This window comes from Pseudorca crassidens, chromosome 6 (assembly GCF_039906515.1).
Source record: "Pseudorca crassidens isolate mPseCra1 chromosome 6, mPseCra1.hap1, whole genome shotgun sequence".
Taxonomy (NCBI): domain Eukaryota; kingdom Metazoa; phylum Chordata; class Mammalia; order Artiodactyla; family Delphinidae; genus Pseudorca; species Pseudorca crassidens.
In genome coordinates, this window is record NC_090301.1 from 19,740,968 (window position 1) to 19,755,399 (window position 14,432).

General features: G+C 53.7%; 1 protein-coding gene across 10 annotated transcripts in view; it reads left to right on the forward strand.

Moving 5' to 3' along the window:
• The window catches only part of TNS1 (tensin 1), a 197,697-nt gene that overhangs the window by 143,724 nt on the left and 39,541 nt on the right, over nucleotides 1-14,432 (forward strand). For 7 of the 10 annotated variants that reach the window (XM_067740635.1, XM_067740634.1, XM_067740633.1 and 4 more), the window contains 3 exons: nucleotides 4,659-6,212; nucleotides 12,441-12,527; nucleotides 13,820-13,939. In XM_067740635.1, the coding sequence (XP_067596736.1) occupies nucleotides 4,659-6,212; nucleotides 12,441-12,527; nucleotides 13,820-13,939 (1,761 nt within the window). The remainder of the gene's footprint in view (nucleotides 1-4,658; nucleotides 6,213-12,440; nucleotides 12,528-13,819; nucleotides 13,940-14,432) is intronic. The other 3 variants (XM_067740638.1, XM_067740639.1, XM_067740636.1) reach the window with 2 other exon arrangements.

The window sequence follows — 14,432 nt, forward strand, 5'->3', positions numbered from 1 at the left end:
AAAGCTCACCTACCTGCCCCACACATGTGGTTTTTGATGCCTCATTCCCACGTTTAAGGAGCTGAGAGTCCCTCCTGGCTTGCTGGGGCCCCCGTCTGCCTCTAAACCGCCTGTGTCCAGGGTGGGCACCGTGCCTCTTCCTATTGGCACGGCATTGATTTTCCTCCACGTTGGTTGGTCATCACTGCTCCGGGTAATGTATTGTAATGAGCTGTTATTCTGCCGGACGTGGACCCAAAGGACTTTTTATCATGAAGGGCCCCATCTTGAAGACCTTAATAAATCATTCACTGTGCACAACGGGTCTGCTCTTGGACAGGGAGGGGTCTCTCGTCACTGAGTCACTTTCTTGCAGTCCACCAGGCTGGCACCCTTGACTTTTCCCGGTTGGCCTGTCTGTTCTGACACCTAAATAAGTGACATCTCCCCACTTGACATTAGTGAGAGAAGCGGAGGTCCTTAACCTCAGGGCTCAAAACGCTGACCACCTGGGTCAAGGTTTCCCAAGATGTTACCCAGAAGCCCCTGAGAGCTAGTTAAAATGCTGATTCTTGGCCCTACCCTAGATCTATGCGTGAAAATCTTTGGAGATGGGGCCCTGGAATCTACATTTTTTTTAACAATCCCCAGAGGAGATTCTTATGAACATCAAAATTAGACAGCAACTGCCCAGACGCTTTATCACTTTAGCATCCCATGTTTATTTCTTGTGTTCCTTTTGAAGTGTGTGGGATGGACACATCTTTCCTTTCCTGCGTACTGGCCTGTGCTGTGCTTCCAGCTACACCCGAACTTCCGCAGTTCACTGGAGGGAGCCTAGGGGGTAGGGAGTAGAGAGTAGGTCCACGTCCAAGTCAGCTGGGGATTTTCCTCAGAGCTTTCCAGAAGCATGACACGCACATCTGGATTACGGCCGCCGTGGAATAAGGGCCCCTTGCTGCAATCCAGCTCAGCGTTGAGGGTGGAGTCCAGGGCTTGGAGCAGCTGCTGGGAAGAGCCAGGCATAATCAGACAAAGCAAGCAGGGCCTTGAAGAGACTTCTCCACTTCCCTAGAGAAATGGGCAGGATGTCCAGGCTGGCCCGGGCTGGGGGCCTGGGAGCTCAGCCCCCTGGGCTGCCTATACCTTGTGTTTCCCCTTCTCAGCACCCGCAGCTCCACCCAGGCAGGTCCCTCCCTCTATCCCCTGCTCCCTCCCACTGGGTGTCCAACTCCCTCTCATCTGAGATGTTTTTACCTGAACTGGCTGGGCCCATAGAGGCTGCTGGGACTTCAAGATGGATCTGGTGGCCCCTTAAGAGCCTTGAAGCCATCTCCCCTCACCTCTCGAAGTCCCCTCTCCTCCTCCCCCACTCTGTTTCACTCCTCTTTGCTCTGCCCGCCTCTCTCTTTTGCCCTTCCTGCCTTAATAGATTGAAACCGACATGGTGTTCCGGCTTCTTGCGGTCCTGGTAAATAGCTCTTAATGTGGACGTGGTTGATGGGGAGAAGGGGATGACAAGCGTGTTGTATGGCGTGAGGGATGTGGGCTCTTTCCTTCACTCCTGATGGGAGCAGCAGGTGTTCGTGCCCCTCAGGTGCACTGGGATTTCAGCAGAGCCCTCACGGGGGCTGACAGACCTAGGAGGGGCCTGGGTGTCCTCAGTTTCTCCTCTTGATTTGAAAAGGAAGATGACCCAGTGCAGGTGTAGCACAGCCTGGAGCGTGCTGCCAGCACTGGGCATCAGGAGTAGCCGGCCCCTTCTCTGAGATCAGGAACAGGCATTTCCACTTGTACTTGGCAAATGGGATTCAATTAAACAGTCTACACTTCTTCGATTTTCTTACTAAGCCTTAGTTGCCTGGCAGTTATCATCCTGATGTTGTTCCTGTGAACAGTAGCCCATGTCGGGGTAAATGACGTCGTGGCAGAATAAATTTGATATTGGCATTTTCAAAGTCAGTGAAGAGTAAGGCGTGGCCCAGAGGGCCAAGATATCAGGTAGTGGTAATCAGTGTGAATTCTCCCTCCCTGTCTTGGAAGATTTTTTTTTGGTTTTTTTTTTGCGGTACGCGGGCCTCTCACTGTTGTGGCGTCTCCCGTTGCGGAGCACAGGCTCCGGACGCGCAGGCTCAGCGGCCATGGCCCACGGGCCCAGCCGCTCCGCAGCATGTGGGATCTTCCCGGACCAGGGCACGAACCCGTGTCCCCTGCATCGGCAGGCGGACTCTCAACCACTGCGCCACCAGGCAAGCCCGGAAGATGCTTTCTTGTCTCTCTTGCCAACAGCTTTTCTTTTGTGAACCCCAGTGAGATGCTGGGGTGGGTTTGCTTTCTCCTAGGAAGGAATGCTCTCAGATCTGCTCTGGCTTGCACCCAGTGGTTCTCATTGCCTTCTGAGTATAAATGGGAGGGCGTTGGACATTCCACCCTTTGCTTTGCTCCTCCCCGCTGCTTCCCGGCCTATGTGCGCATGGACCTGGGAGATGAGGGGCTTCAGGGGATGGAGGAGATCCCAGGCCCAGGAGAAATACTCTGTCATCTCACTGTGTGGGCTGGAGAGTAGGGCCAGGGCCTAGGAATGGGCCAGCAGCTTTCTGGGTACAGTGAGAAGGAAAGACAGCTCTTCGGACTGCCACTAAATGGTGTGAGGGGCCCATCCTCACAGGAACCACCCTCCAAAATCTGAGTGGATGAGAGCCTTCTGTCTGCAATACTTTTCTCCTCTGGAAACAGCCAGCCAGAGTCTCTTTTTTGTGTGTAGAACATGGAGCCCGGTTCTTTGGAAGGCCACAGCATGAGGGGCAGCTTCTCATCTGCATTTCAGCCCCTTTAGGGATGATGCCATGTGAGTTGGGAGAGGCAGCATGTGTATAACTGCATCTTAGTAGCCTTTTGGGGTCTCGGAACACGGGGCAGGTTTTCGGAGAATCAGACCTTTCTCAGCCAAAACCCATTTCCAGTTCAGACCGGCGCCATCGCTGTGAGCCCTGGGCTGCGGCAACACTCTGGCCCGGTGTCACTTGGGGCCTGCTGCTGGCTGAGACCCCAAAGCCCCAGGGAAAACTGGGGGCAGAGAGATGGTTCTGGAGGGTTAAGTGAATGGGCAGAGCCTCCAGCCCCCAGGGGCTGCGTGTGGACGATGTGCCTTGTCGGGCATGTCGGTGCTGGTGCTGGGGTGACGTCACTTGGTTGGCCTGTGGTTTGTTGTGTGTGTGTGTTGATCAGGATGTTCCTGTTTTGCGGTTGTCTGATCACTTGTTTTTGGCCGTGGACTTCTGGATGAGTGTTTATTTTTAGAGGCTGCCACTTCTGGCCTGAGGGCTGATCCTTGGGCATGGTAGGAGCTTGTATTTTCTGAAATGTTTGTGGCTTTAAATTTCAGTATTTATTTTGGGGTATTGCTACTTTCTATGTGTTTATTCTGTGGGTGCGTGTGTGTGTGATATGACAGTGCAGAATAATAAAAAATTGTGTGGTCTGTGAAGTTCTGCTTTAGCTTTGATTTTAATTTAGTTTTTTTAAAAATTTTAAATTAGTTCTGATTTAAAATCCCAGCTTTACCAAGTACTATGTGTCTGCAAATAAATGGTTTCATGTCTCAGTTTCTCCGTCTTTAAAATAGGCATAACAACCCTGACTCACAGGATTAGAAATAACGTATGTGTAAACGTAGCAAAGTGTTCCCTGAATGTTACTGTTAACATTAGTATTTGTGTATTCGTATCCACACCTGCTCTTTCTGACCGCGGTGCTGGGGCTGTCTGGTGTACTCCGTGAGTGCACGCGTCTGGGTGTTTTTGATTTGGGTGATTTCTGGTGGGAGTGTGTGTCTCTGGATGTCTTTTGGTTTTCTGTGTGTGAGTGTGTGTGTGATTGTTGGTGTCTGGGCTGGAGTTTGGGAGGGGGCTTTTTTTCTTGCCAGTTGGGGGCCTGCCTTGGAGGGGGAGGAAGGGAGGTGTGTGTGTGTGTGTGTGTGTGTGTGTGTGTGTGTCAAGGCTGGAAGCTGGACTGCTGACTGTACAGGGTGTGAAATCACTGAGTTCCTCTGGGCAGGGAAGTTCTTCGTTCCTGAGTCAGCCCTTTGGCCTCTAGCCACCCAGCGCTCACTTTTTCCTTTCAGAGAAAGTATTGCTCACGGGGTCCCCAGAGCATCTCAGACAAAATGGCACAGGGGGCACCTCTCCCTGCTGAAAACCTCTACTTTTGTGTCCTCAACCCCTAAGATGCTCCCTCCACCCTTGGCCCCTGAAGCTCCTTTCCAGAACGTCCACGGGCCCTGGCATTCAGAGGGAAACTGTGTCCTCCTTAACACCGGGCCTGCCGCCTTTGCTGGACCCCATCTCAGCCCAACACCCCAGGCCCTTGGGAAACGAGCGCAGTGCCGCATCCAGGCTTTGGACCGGGGCATCTTGCCCCCAGGACCCCGGCCCAACCCTGGACTCCACTGCCTGGCCCTGACCCTGGGTGCAGGGGAGGGCTCTGCTCGGAAGCTCGGGGAAAGAGTCCTTTTGTCCTTTTGCCCTCTGCCACCTTGGCTCTATCTCGGGGTGCTGAGAGGATTCCCTTTGGGGATCCAGGGAAGGGAAGCTTTCAGCTGCTTTCCTCGGGAGAATAGAAGATGTCCCGCCTCCCACTGACATCTGCTGTCTGTCTCCCCTCTGGTCCCTCCCTTGTAGAGGTTGTGGGCCACACGCAGGGACCCCTGGACGGGAGCCTGTACGCCAAGGTGAAGAAGAAGGACTCCCTGCACGGCAGCACCGGGGCCGTCAACGCCACGCGGCCTGCTCTGTCGGCTACCCCCAACCACGTGGAGCACACCCTCTCCGTGAGCAGCGACTCGGGCAACTCCACAGCCTCCACCAAGACAGACAAGACCGATGAGCCTGCCCCCGGCCCCTCCAGCGCCCCTGCTTCCCTGAGTCCCGAGGAGAAGCGTGAGCTGGACCGCCTGCTCAGCGGCTTTGGCTTGGAGCGAGAGAAGCAAGGCACCATGTACCACACGCAGCATCTCCGGTCCCGCCTGGCGGGGGGCCCTGCTGCTCCCTCCTCCGGCCGCCATGTCGTCCCGGCCCAGGTTCACGTCAATGGCAGGGCCTTGGCATCTGAGCGGGAGACAGACATCCTGGATGATGAGCTGCCCAACCAGGATGGGCACAGCGTGGGCAGCATGGGCACACTGTCCTCCCTGGATGGGGTCACTAACACCAGTGAGGGGGGCTACCCGGAGGCCCTGTCTCCACTGACCAACGGTCTGGACAAGCCCTACCCCGTGGAACCTATAGTCAATGGCGGGGGATACCCCTATGAGTCTGCCAGCCGGGCAGTGCCTGCCCAAGCTGGCCACCCTGCCCCCATGCGACCCTCCTACTCTGCACAGGAGAGTTTAGCTGGCTACCAGCGGGAGGGGCCCCACCCAGCCTGGCCACAGTCAATGACCACCTCCCACTATGGCCATGACCCCAGCGGTATGTTCCGCTCTCAGTCCTTTCCGGAAACCAAGCCCCAGCTGCCCCCAGCTCCAGCCCGGGGCGGGAGCAGCCGGGAGGCTGTGCAGAGGGGCCTGAATTCCTGGCAGCCTCAGCCACCTCCTCGCCAGCAGGAAAGAGCCCACTTGGAGAGCCTCGGGCTCAGCAGGCCCAGTCCCCAGCCATTGGCAGAGCCCCCCATGCCTGGCCTTCCCGAGTTCCCGCGGGCGGCCTCCCAGCAGGAGATCGAGCAGTCCATCGAAGCCCTCAATATGCTGATGCTGGACCTGGAGCCAGCCACAGCGGCCGCCCCACTGCACAAGTCCCAGAGTGTCCCTGGGGCCTGGCCCGGCGCTTCCCCGCTCTCCTCCCAGCCCCTCTCTGGCTCTTCCTCCCAGTCCCATCCACTGACCCAGTCCAGATCTGGCTACATCCCCAGTGGGCATTCCTTGGGCACCCCTGAGCCTGCTCCCCGGGCCTCCCTGGAGTCTGTCCCTCCTGGCAGGCCTTACTCACCTTATGATTATCAGCCATGTCTAACGGGGCCCAACCAGAGTTACCGTCCAAAGAGCCCAGCTGCCTCCTCCTCGTCTGCCTTCCTTCCAAACACCCAGAGCTCTCCGGGTCCTCAGCTGCCCCCAGTCTCTCTCCCTGGCCTCACCACTCAGCCTCAGCTTCCACCGAAGGAGGTGACTTCAGACTCATCCCGAACCCCAGAGGAGGAGCCATTGAACCTGGAGGGGCTTGTGGCCCACCGGGTAGCAGGTAAGAGCCTCAGGGGCCATGAGTTCTGGGTATCCCCTCCTTATTCCCTCCACACCTTCCCTCTCTGGTCGTGGCTGGTGTTGCTGGAGCGAGGTGCAGGCCCAGCCATCACGCCTTAGCGGGTGCTGCTTTGGCCTGGGGAAGAGGCTGTCAGGAGCCCACATGACAGCCATCCCTTCCTGCATTCGTTGCCTGTTAGGCTCCAAGCCAGGCACTGAGGTTCAAAGATCAGGAATTTTCGGTCTAGTGAGGGAGCAGGTACACAGACAGATAATTCTAACAGAGAGCAATGTGTGCTACAACAGAAGTGGGGAACAAAGCCCCAGAGCCTGGGAAAACAAGGTTTCCCACCTAGGGCAATCAGGGAAAGCTTCCTGGAGGTGGTGACTCCAGGGCTGGAGTACAAATTTTCTAGGCAGAGAGGAGATGCTCTCTGCAGCTGCCTGCAGTGGAGAAGGCCTGGAGAAGGTTGGAGGGAGGCCTCTGTGGACTCCAGTTCCCTTTTGAGCCCTCCCAGAGGCACAGCAATGCCTGAGAGGGTGTCCTGAAGCCCTTGGGCTCCATCTGAGTGTTCAACCCTGGTGTGTCCTTTCAAGATATTTCTCCGTTTCTGGGGAGGCCAAGGTCCATCTTCTTGTTCAGCTGTCCTGCTAGTCCTTGCTTTAGGACCAGCTCTGTATGGGAAGCGGGCACTGAGAAACAGAGCCCTATTTCCTATCAGAGAATGGACTTATTCTCCAGAGAGAGGAGACAGAGTGGGGCAACCAGATGAGCTTACTGGGGAGATAAAGGCAAGAAATGGCAGCGTGTCCAGGGCCATGTTGGGAGGGGCAGGAAGGGCTCCCTTCCTTCCCTCTGGCCTAAGCCTGTGACCATTCCATGGGGGCAGCCAAACTGGGCGGGAAATCCTATGAGTTGGTTTTATTGTGGAGGTGAAGCCCAGACCAGGGTGGACCAGAGCCTGGGGCGAGGGGGACCTTGTGCCAAGCCCCTCAGCTGACAGGGTGGTGGGTAGTCAGGGAGCAGAAGGGGAGCCTGGGCAACTGACTCTGCCTTCTGTCCCTTTTCCTAAATTTAGGGGAAGCTGAGTCACCATGCCAGCTACAGGGAGGAAGGGAGACGCCGTCCCTGAGGATGGATGGTGGGTTTAGGGAAGTAGCTGGGGCCAGGCCAGTTGGCTGTTGGGTTTGAGTCCAGGACCTGGTGTGGTGGCATGGACTCCCTGCTCCTGTATTTCAGAGCAGAGCACAGCCCCCAGTTCAACTACTGGTAACTTGAAATTGGCCATAATGGCAGTATTCACACTATGGAAATTGGCAATCAAGGACTTCCCCTGCCCTGGTAGCATCACATCATTGTCTTTACCCAAGAGTCAAAACATAAGATGAGTAGCTCTATAACCCGAGGGGTGAAATGCTCCATGGGGGTCCCCGTGGGGCTGGTGTCTTCTACTTTTGTCTACATCTGGGCCCATGAGATAAGGAGTACCTGGCTTGTCAGCAGAAACCATTTTCCTCCTGGTTTTGTTGAAGGGAGAGGAATGGGCCCTCTCAATATTTTACAGAGTTGGGGTGGTGGCCTGAGGAATAGTGACACTCTAGTCTAATAATGGGCAGGATCCAAGGGGCTTTTCTCTGGGGGAGCAGGATGAGTTTCCTCCTTTTCACAGAACCCTCTGTATAGCTCTCCCAGAGCTTGCTCAGAAGGAAGCCATACTTTAATGGCCCTAGAAGGATGTCCATCTTGTAGTGGCTTTCACCTCATCCTTTTCTCTCCTACCAGTTTCTGAGGTCTTGCCTCTCAACCTCCATATCCTGTAGCTGCTCAGGTTTTGGCTGCCAAGAAGTCCTATGGAGGGAGGGATATTGTTGGCACAGTACCTGTGTCCTCCAACCCTGCTGTCATCTCCTCCACCAACTGTGAGTGACTCAGTCAGGAGAAAGGATAAGAGCTTTAGAGGGGACAGTTATATTTGGTCTCCAGGGCTACAAAGGACCTCTTGGGTCCATGCCCTATCATGAACAGTATTTCTTACGTCAGCAGGTCCTGCTTGCACAACTTCTTCAGTAGCCCTATCCGCAGTGCTGTGTAGATAAAGATGCACCGGCAGGATTAATTTGTAGAACAGTCCAGGAGCCAAGGGATAGACTTTCAGCACTGCCTTTTTCTTCTCATTTTACATTCTTCTGCAAGAAGCTGGAATGTAAGCTTCAACATGAGTAACCTCAGATCCGAGGGAGAACCTCTATATGGTCATCAGTATGATCTGGTTTCTCCTGGCCTTTCTCCCTCAAGTCTGCTCTTTTTCCTTGGCTGTCAACTGAGGCTGTTATACCTCAGTTCCATGTCCTTGGTTCATCCCACTTTGATCCAACTACTCCTTACGTCTTATTTCAGCTTAGCGCTCAGAGTATGTAGGGTTAGTTTTCTTAACTTGACAAAGGGTAGGTACTGTAGCACATGTCACACTTTCTTGTGAAACATTAGAATTAGAAGCATTCCCATTACACCAGGGACAAAATAAAGATGCCTGTTATCACCACTATCATTTAACATTGTACTGGATATCCCAGCCAGTGCAATAAGACAAGAAAAGGAAATAAGAGTCATAGTTGTTGAGTCCAATCAAGTTATCTTATGATCCTGATTCTGTGACTGTACTGATCTCAGGTGTCTCTAGAGGTAGAGATTTCAATGCATATTGGAAATCAGAAGTTGATCTTATCCTTAAGGAGTCTAGAGTTTAGAAAGGGGAAAAAGAACTGGAACTTTAAAATGAAGTTATTTGTAATAAGAGAGGTATGAAGAAAGTTCTGTGGGAATGAAGAAAAAGGGAAGCTCACTATCAGCTGGAGAGATAGAGGAGGCTCTTTGTTGAGTGTGGCTTTTACAGAGCCTTGGAAGATGGGTAGGACTTTGAAAATGGGTGAGGTCGTTGGAGAGAGAGGGCTCATAATGAAGATAGGAAAACTTAAGGCATGTTTGAAGAATAGAGTGGATTGAGAGCATATAGGCTGTGTGAGAGAGAGTCAAGAAAGGTAGCCTGGGGCCTGCATCTGTTTGGTTGTAATACCAGACTAAGGAGCCTGAATCTTACCTAGTGGCAGTGTAGGAAGCCATTACTGTGTTTAGGAGAGGATGCCATGATCAGGGCTGTAGTTTAGGAAGATGTATCTGGTGGGTCTGGGCAGAAAGGATACAAAAAGGGAGAGACTTTGAGCTGGGAGATGCTAGGAGCTTATTAGCTAACCTAGGTGATGGGGGCTGAGTTAGGGTGCTGACCATGGAAATGAAAAAGAAGAGATGGGTGCCAAGGATGCTGTGGTGGGATGAGAACTGATGCATTTACAAGTTGATTGGATGTAGTAGGTGAAGAAGAGGAAGACATCAAAGATAATTCTGAGGCTCCATGAATAGAAACAGAATGATGGTTCCATTAATAAGCCAGAAGTTAGCAGGAGGAGCAGGTCTGGTGTAAGATGAAGACCTCAGTGTTAGATATGTTGAATTTGAGTGACAGTGGAGCCTCCAGGTAGAGATGTATGGAAGGCAATCAGACATCGGAATTGGAGCTCAAAAGAGTAGAAAGAGCTATAGATTTGGGAGTCATTCTCACAAAGGTAAAGGTTAAAGCTTTGGGCATGGATGAGATCTCGATATGTCAGAGGGCATGGAGAGAAAAGAACTTAGAATGAGATGGCCACGAGGGAATGGAGGTCATACGGGGGACTAAGAACAAATGTTCAGGACAGAGAGAGGACACTAGGACAGCCGGTCATCACAGAAGTCAGAATAGTAAAGGGTTTCCAGGAGGAGGGGTGGGAGGTTAGCAATATCACTGTGGAGAGAGCATGACGAGAAGGACTCAGGAAACTTCACTGGGCTTTTGCCAATTAGGCGGCCCCAGTGATTTTCAAAGGCATATTTTCAATAGAGTGGTGGTGACAGAAACCAGACAGGGATTGAGGAGTGAGAGATGAGAGGGTGCAGACAGCATATCAACCACTCTTTTGAGTGGCTTTGTGATAAGAGGGAAGAGGGTGGTAGCTAAAGAGGGTAGCAAGATACTGAGAACTTCTTTCTGTGAATATAGGAACCATGAGAATGTTTTTAGAGGGGGAGGAGGGAGAGGTTGAATATGGAGGGAAAAGGGAGAAGAAAAAGATTGAAGAGAAAGAAATTGATAGACTAGGTCTCTAAGGAGGTAAGGGGAGTTAGGCTTAGGAACCCAGGTGGATAATTTAGGCTCAACCAGGAGGTGAGGTACCTCTTCATGAAATAAGAATAGAGGATGGATACAGATATAGGGAGATATTGGTGTCAAGCCTTGGGAGCTTGAATTGAGAACCTGATTTTTATATTTCATCATGGAAATAGGAGTTGAGATCAAGGCCCATTCCATCATTCATTCAATGTGTGCTCTTAATCCATGCTACATGCTAGCCTAGGTTCTGGAAAAATGGTGGTAAACAAAAGAGATAAAGATCCTTTTTTTAAGAGGTGGAAATGGACAATAAACAAATATACATATAATATGTCAGATGGGTGATAAGTACCATAGAGATAAAATAAAGCAGTGAAATGCCAATGAGGGGTGAAGGGTTGTGGGGGGTGGTGGTAGGATGTTCAGGGAAAAGGCTTCCCTGGGCAGGGAGGGAATGTGCCAGATGGAATAGCAAGTGCAAAGGTCCTGAGGTGGGAGTGTGCCTGATATGGGGAAAGTAGGGGGCCCGAAATCAGAGAGGGAATGAGCATGGGGACCAGCTTTCTGTGGGCCTTGTAGGTGATCATAAGACCTCTGGCTTACACTCTGCATGGTGTGAGAAGCCTTAGGAAGGATTTGGGCAGAGGAGTGACTTCACCTGACTTTCTCTAAACACATCAGTGTGGCCAGGATGGAAGGAGGGAGACCAGTTAGCATGCTGGTGCTTTTGATCAGGATGGTGTCTGGAGATGGTGAGACACACTCAGATTGTAGACGTATTTTGGAGGTGTCGCCATCGAGATTTACAGAGAGACTAGACATGGGATGTGAGAGAAGGAAAAGTCAAGGTTTCTGGCCTTAGCACCTAAAGGATGGAGTTGCTCTTTATTGAGATGGAGAAGGACGTGGAAAGAGCAGGCTTAGAGGGGATATCAGAAGTGTGAGTTTGGCCACATTAGATTTGAGGTGCTCATGAAATGTCCAAGACAGTTGGATGTATGAGTCGGGAGTTTATGAGGGAGAGATTGGAGCTTAGAAATGTGGGAGTTGTCAGTATATGATGTCATGTGAAGTAAGGCACTGCATGATATCGCCTAGCGGGGTGAGCACAGATAGAGAAGGGTTGAGTTCTGGAGCCTTGAACATTTAGCAATTTGAGGCAGGAGGAGGAACCGGCAAAGAAACTGGTATGGAGCAGCATTTGAAGTGGAGGAAACTCAAAGGGTGTGGTTCTCTGGAAGCCGGGAAAGGGTGATATTGGTCACTGCATGGCCCCTGTGTTGTGAGATCGATTGGAGTCAGCTGGGGGGAATAAAAGGACCTCACAGGTCCTTACAGGTCCTTACGGTGCATCCTCATCTTAAGAACTTTTCGGTGGTACTCAGCAGTTTGGGGCAGGAGTAGAAAATCCTAAGTGGCTCCCGTGGAAGAGGGTTACTAAGAGGGGTGTGATGGAAGAATGAAGGGCCGAGGGATGCCCCGATGCTCAGGAAGATGACCCTCGGGCTCAGACTGGCAGGGTCACTGCCGAACCCAGGAAGAAGCAGGTGACCGTGAGAGGAGAAAGGTCCTGGGATGAGGTCGTGTTGACCGTGAGGGCGGGTGAGGTATGGGGCCACAGGACTGAAATCTCCTGGTCCCAGGCTGGCACCTTCCTGCTCCATGCTGGGGTTGGAAAAGAGAGAGGTGGGTGGCGTCCTGCTGGACAGCAGAAAGTCCACCTGCCCTTTGGAGAAACGAGACCCTAGATCCACCCTCTCATCTTGTCTGACACCCTGCCCGCCCCCCTCCAGCCTGTGGCCAGAACCCAGACTCAGAACACTGACTAACCTTGATTTTCTCTTTGTTTTTGTTTTGTTTCGTCTTGTTAAATGCCTTGTCCCTGGCGTTCTTCGTGTGTCCCGTGTCCATCTGTCCCCTGTGCCGTGGGCGTGGTGCCTTCCTTGCCTGGTGTCCTCCCCCCCCCGCCCCCCCTCCCTGCTTGCCTCCCTGCTGCCGGCTCCCCGGGGTGGGGTGGGGAGCAGCATACAATGCCAGGCTGCAGGGCACTGGGCAGAGTGTCGGCTCCGGGCACCCTCCTCTCCACCGGCTCCGATCTTCCTCTCTCTCTGGTTGGTTCCTCTCCCTGCTTCCCCCTTTATGACTTACCTGAGCTCTCCGTTTCTTTCTTTTCCCTTCTTCCTTCATGCGCTGCTCCTCCACATTTTTGCCCACTTTCTTCTACCTCCTCGTTTCCCATTTCCTCCTCACTTTCCTTCCTCTCCTTCTGTTCTCTCCGTCTCTTTCTTCTCCTTGTCCCCCACCTCTTCTCTCACTGCCCCCTTCTTCCTCCTGCCTCCCTCCTCTCTGCATGAGTGGGTGCTCCCACTTCTGCATGGACACGGCCTGATGCTTCCAGCCTTGGCCTTCCCTGCTGGGAACAGGGTCCGGGGTGACTAGGTGAACTTTCAGCCCCCCCGTGGGCACACAGGCCTTTGCAACAAGGGTGCTCAGTGAGGGTTTGGGACAGCCCGGCTCCCCAGCTACCTTGGCCAGATCACCTGGGCTGCCCGGCCAGAGCCTCAGCAGGAGCCAGGCCGAGCTCTGCGTGGACCAGCGGGCACAAGACGCAGAGTGGTGCCCTGCCACCTGCTGCACTGTCCATTCTGGAGTACAGCACTCCCTGGGGACAGGGCACCCCCTCTGACCTCATCCTGAATCTCTGATCCTAGGACCCATGGCCAAGAGTCGGAAGCCCTGGGTGTGGTCCTGGCTTTTCCTGTGACCTCCTCTGTGACACTCCCGGGCAAGTCTCTGAATTGCTCAGAGCTCTGTCTCCCAGTGTGACACGTGGAGGATCGTAGCCTTGCCACGTGCCTTTTGCATGGTGGCTTGATGTGCCCCAACATGGTGGACCCCCCGTCAAGAGTCACGTTGCTCTGTTAGAGGGCGATGTCATCCACTAGCGCCTCCCACCAGCTCTTGGACACACAACCCCTAGACTTTTAGCTCTGGGGAGGGAATCACCTCATCCTTTCTCTGCTCCTCAGAGCCCAGAGGCCCAGGGCAGGGAGAAGACGATGTGCTCAGGCTTACCCCAGTCCGTGGCCTTGAGCAGTTCCGGGAAAAGCCTTGGGGGTGGGGTGGGGTGGGAACTGTTGACTCCCAGTGGCAATATCTGGTGCTCTCACGGCCCCTCCTTCTCCCAGTCCATGGATAATGGGGAGATGGTTCTAGCAGAATGCCTCCTGTCCCCCTCCTCTCCTGTCCCTCCACCTTTTCTCGGCCCAGTGGTGGGGAGTGCGGTGTTCAGTGGGGCCTAGGGTTTGGGCAGTTCTGGGGGGTCCTGAGGGGAGCTGGCATGGCTTGCCCTGGGGCTGCTAGTGTGGTTGCCGTGTGGCTTTCTGGTGCCCTGGCCCAGCAGGTGGCCTCCCGGATCCCCTCCCTTCTGGAGCCCCAGGCAAGCAGTCGGACACCCAGCCCCGCCACCTGGAGCTGAGGAATCCAGTGTTTTGGAAATTGGAAGGCTGGAAAGAAGAGCTGGGTCTGTCGGGGTGGAAGCGGCCAGTCCTGGGGCGGGTAGGGGAGGCATGTGATGAAGCCTGACACCAGGGCATATGGAACTCGGGGGTGGTGGGCAGCCATGCTCCATCTATTAACAAGGTGTATTGATGTGTGTTAGGGCTACAGCCCCTGGAATTGCCCGTGTGTGTGTGTGTGTGTGTGTGTGTGTGTGTGTGTGTGTGTGATGAAGGGGATTCGCGGCCTCGGTTCCAGCCCACTTTAGGGGAGCCTTGGAGCCAGCTGTTCCCCTGAGCACAGCACCATCCTGGGGAGCAGAGTGAGGACCCCGGGAGATGGGGCTGCTCCGGCCCCTTGCTCTTCAGGTCTGGTGGTCAATGTGGAGGCCCCGGGCTGAGGTGACCACTGTCCTCCAGGAGGAGGGGAAGGTCCGATGCCCACAGTGTGTGACTTGGAGGATGACAAAGGGCTTCTGGATGTAGCGCGTTATTATCCCAAAGGCCACTTTCTGGCCG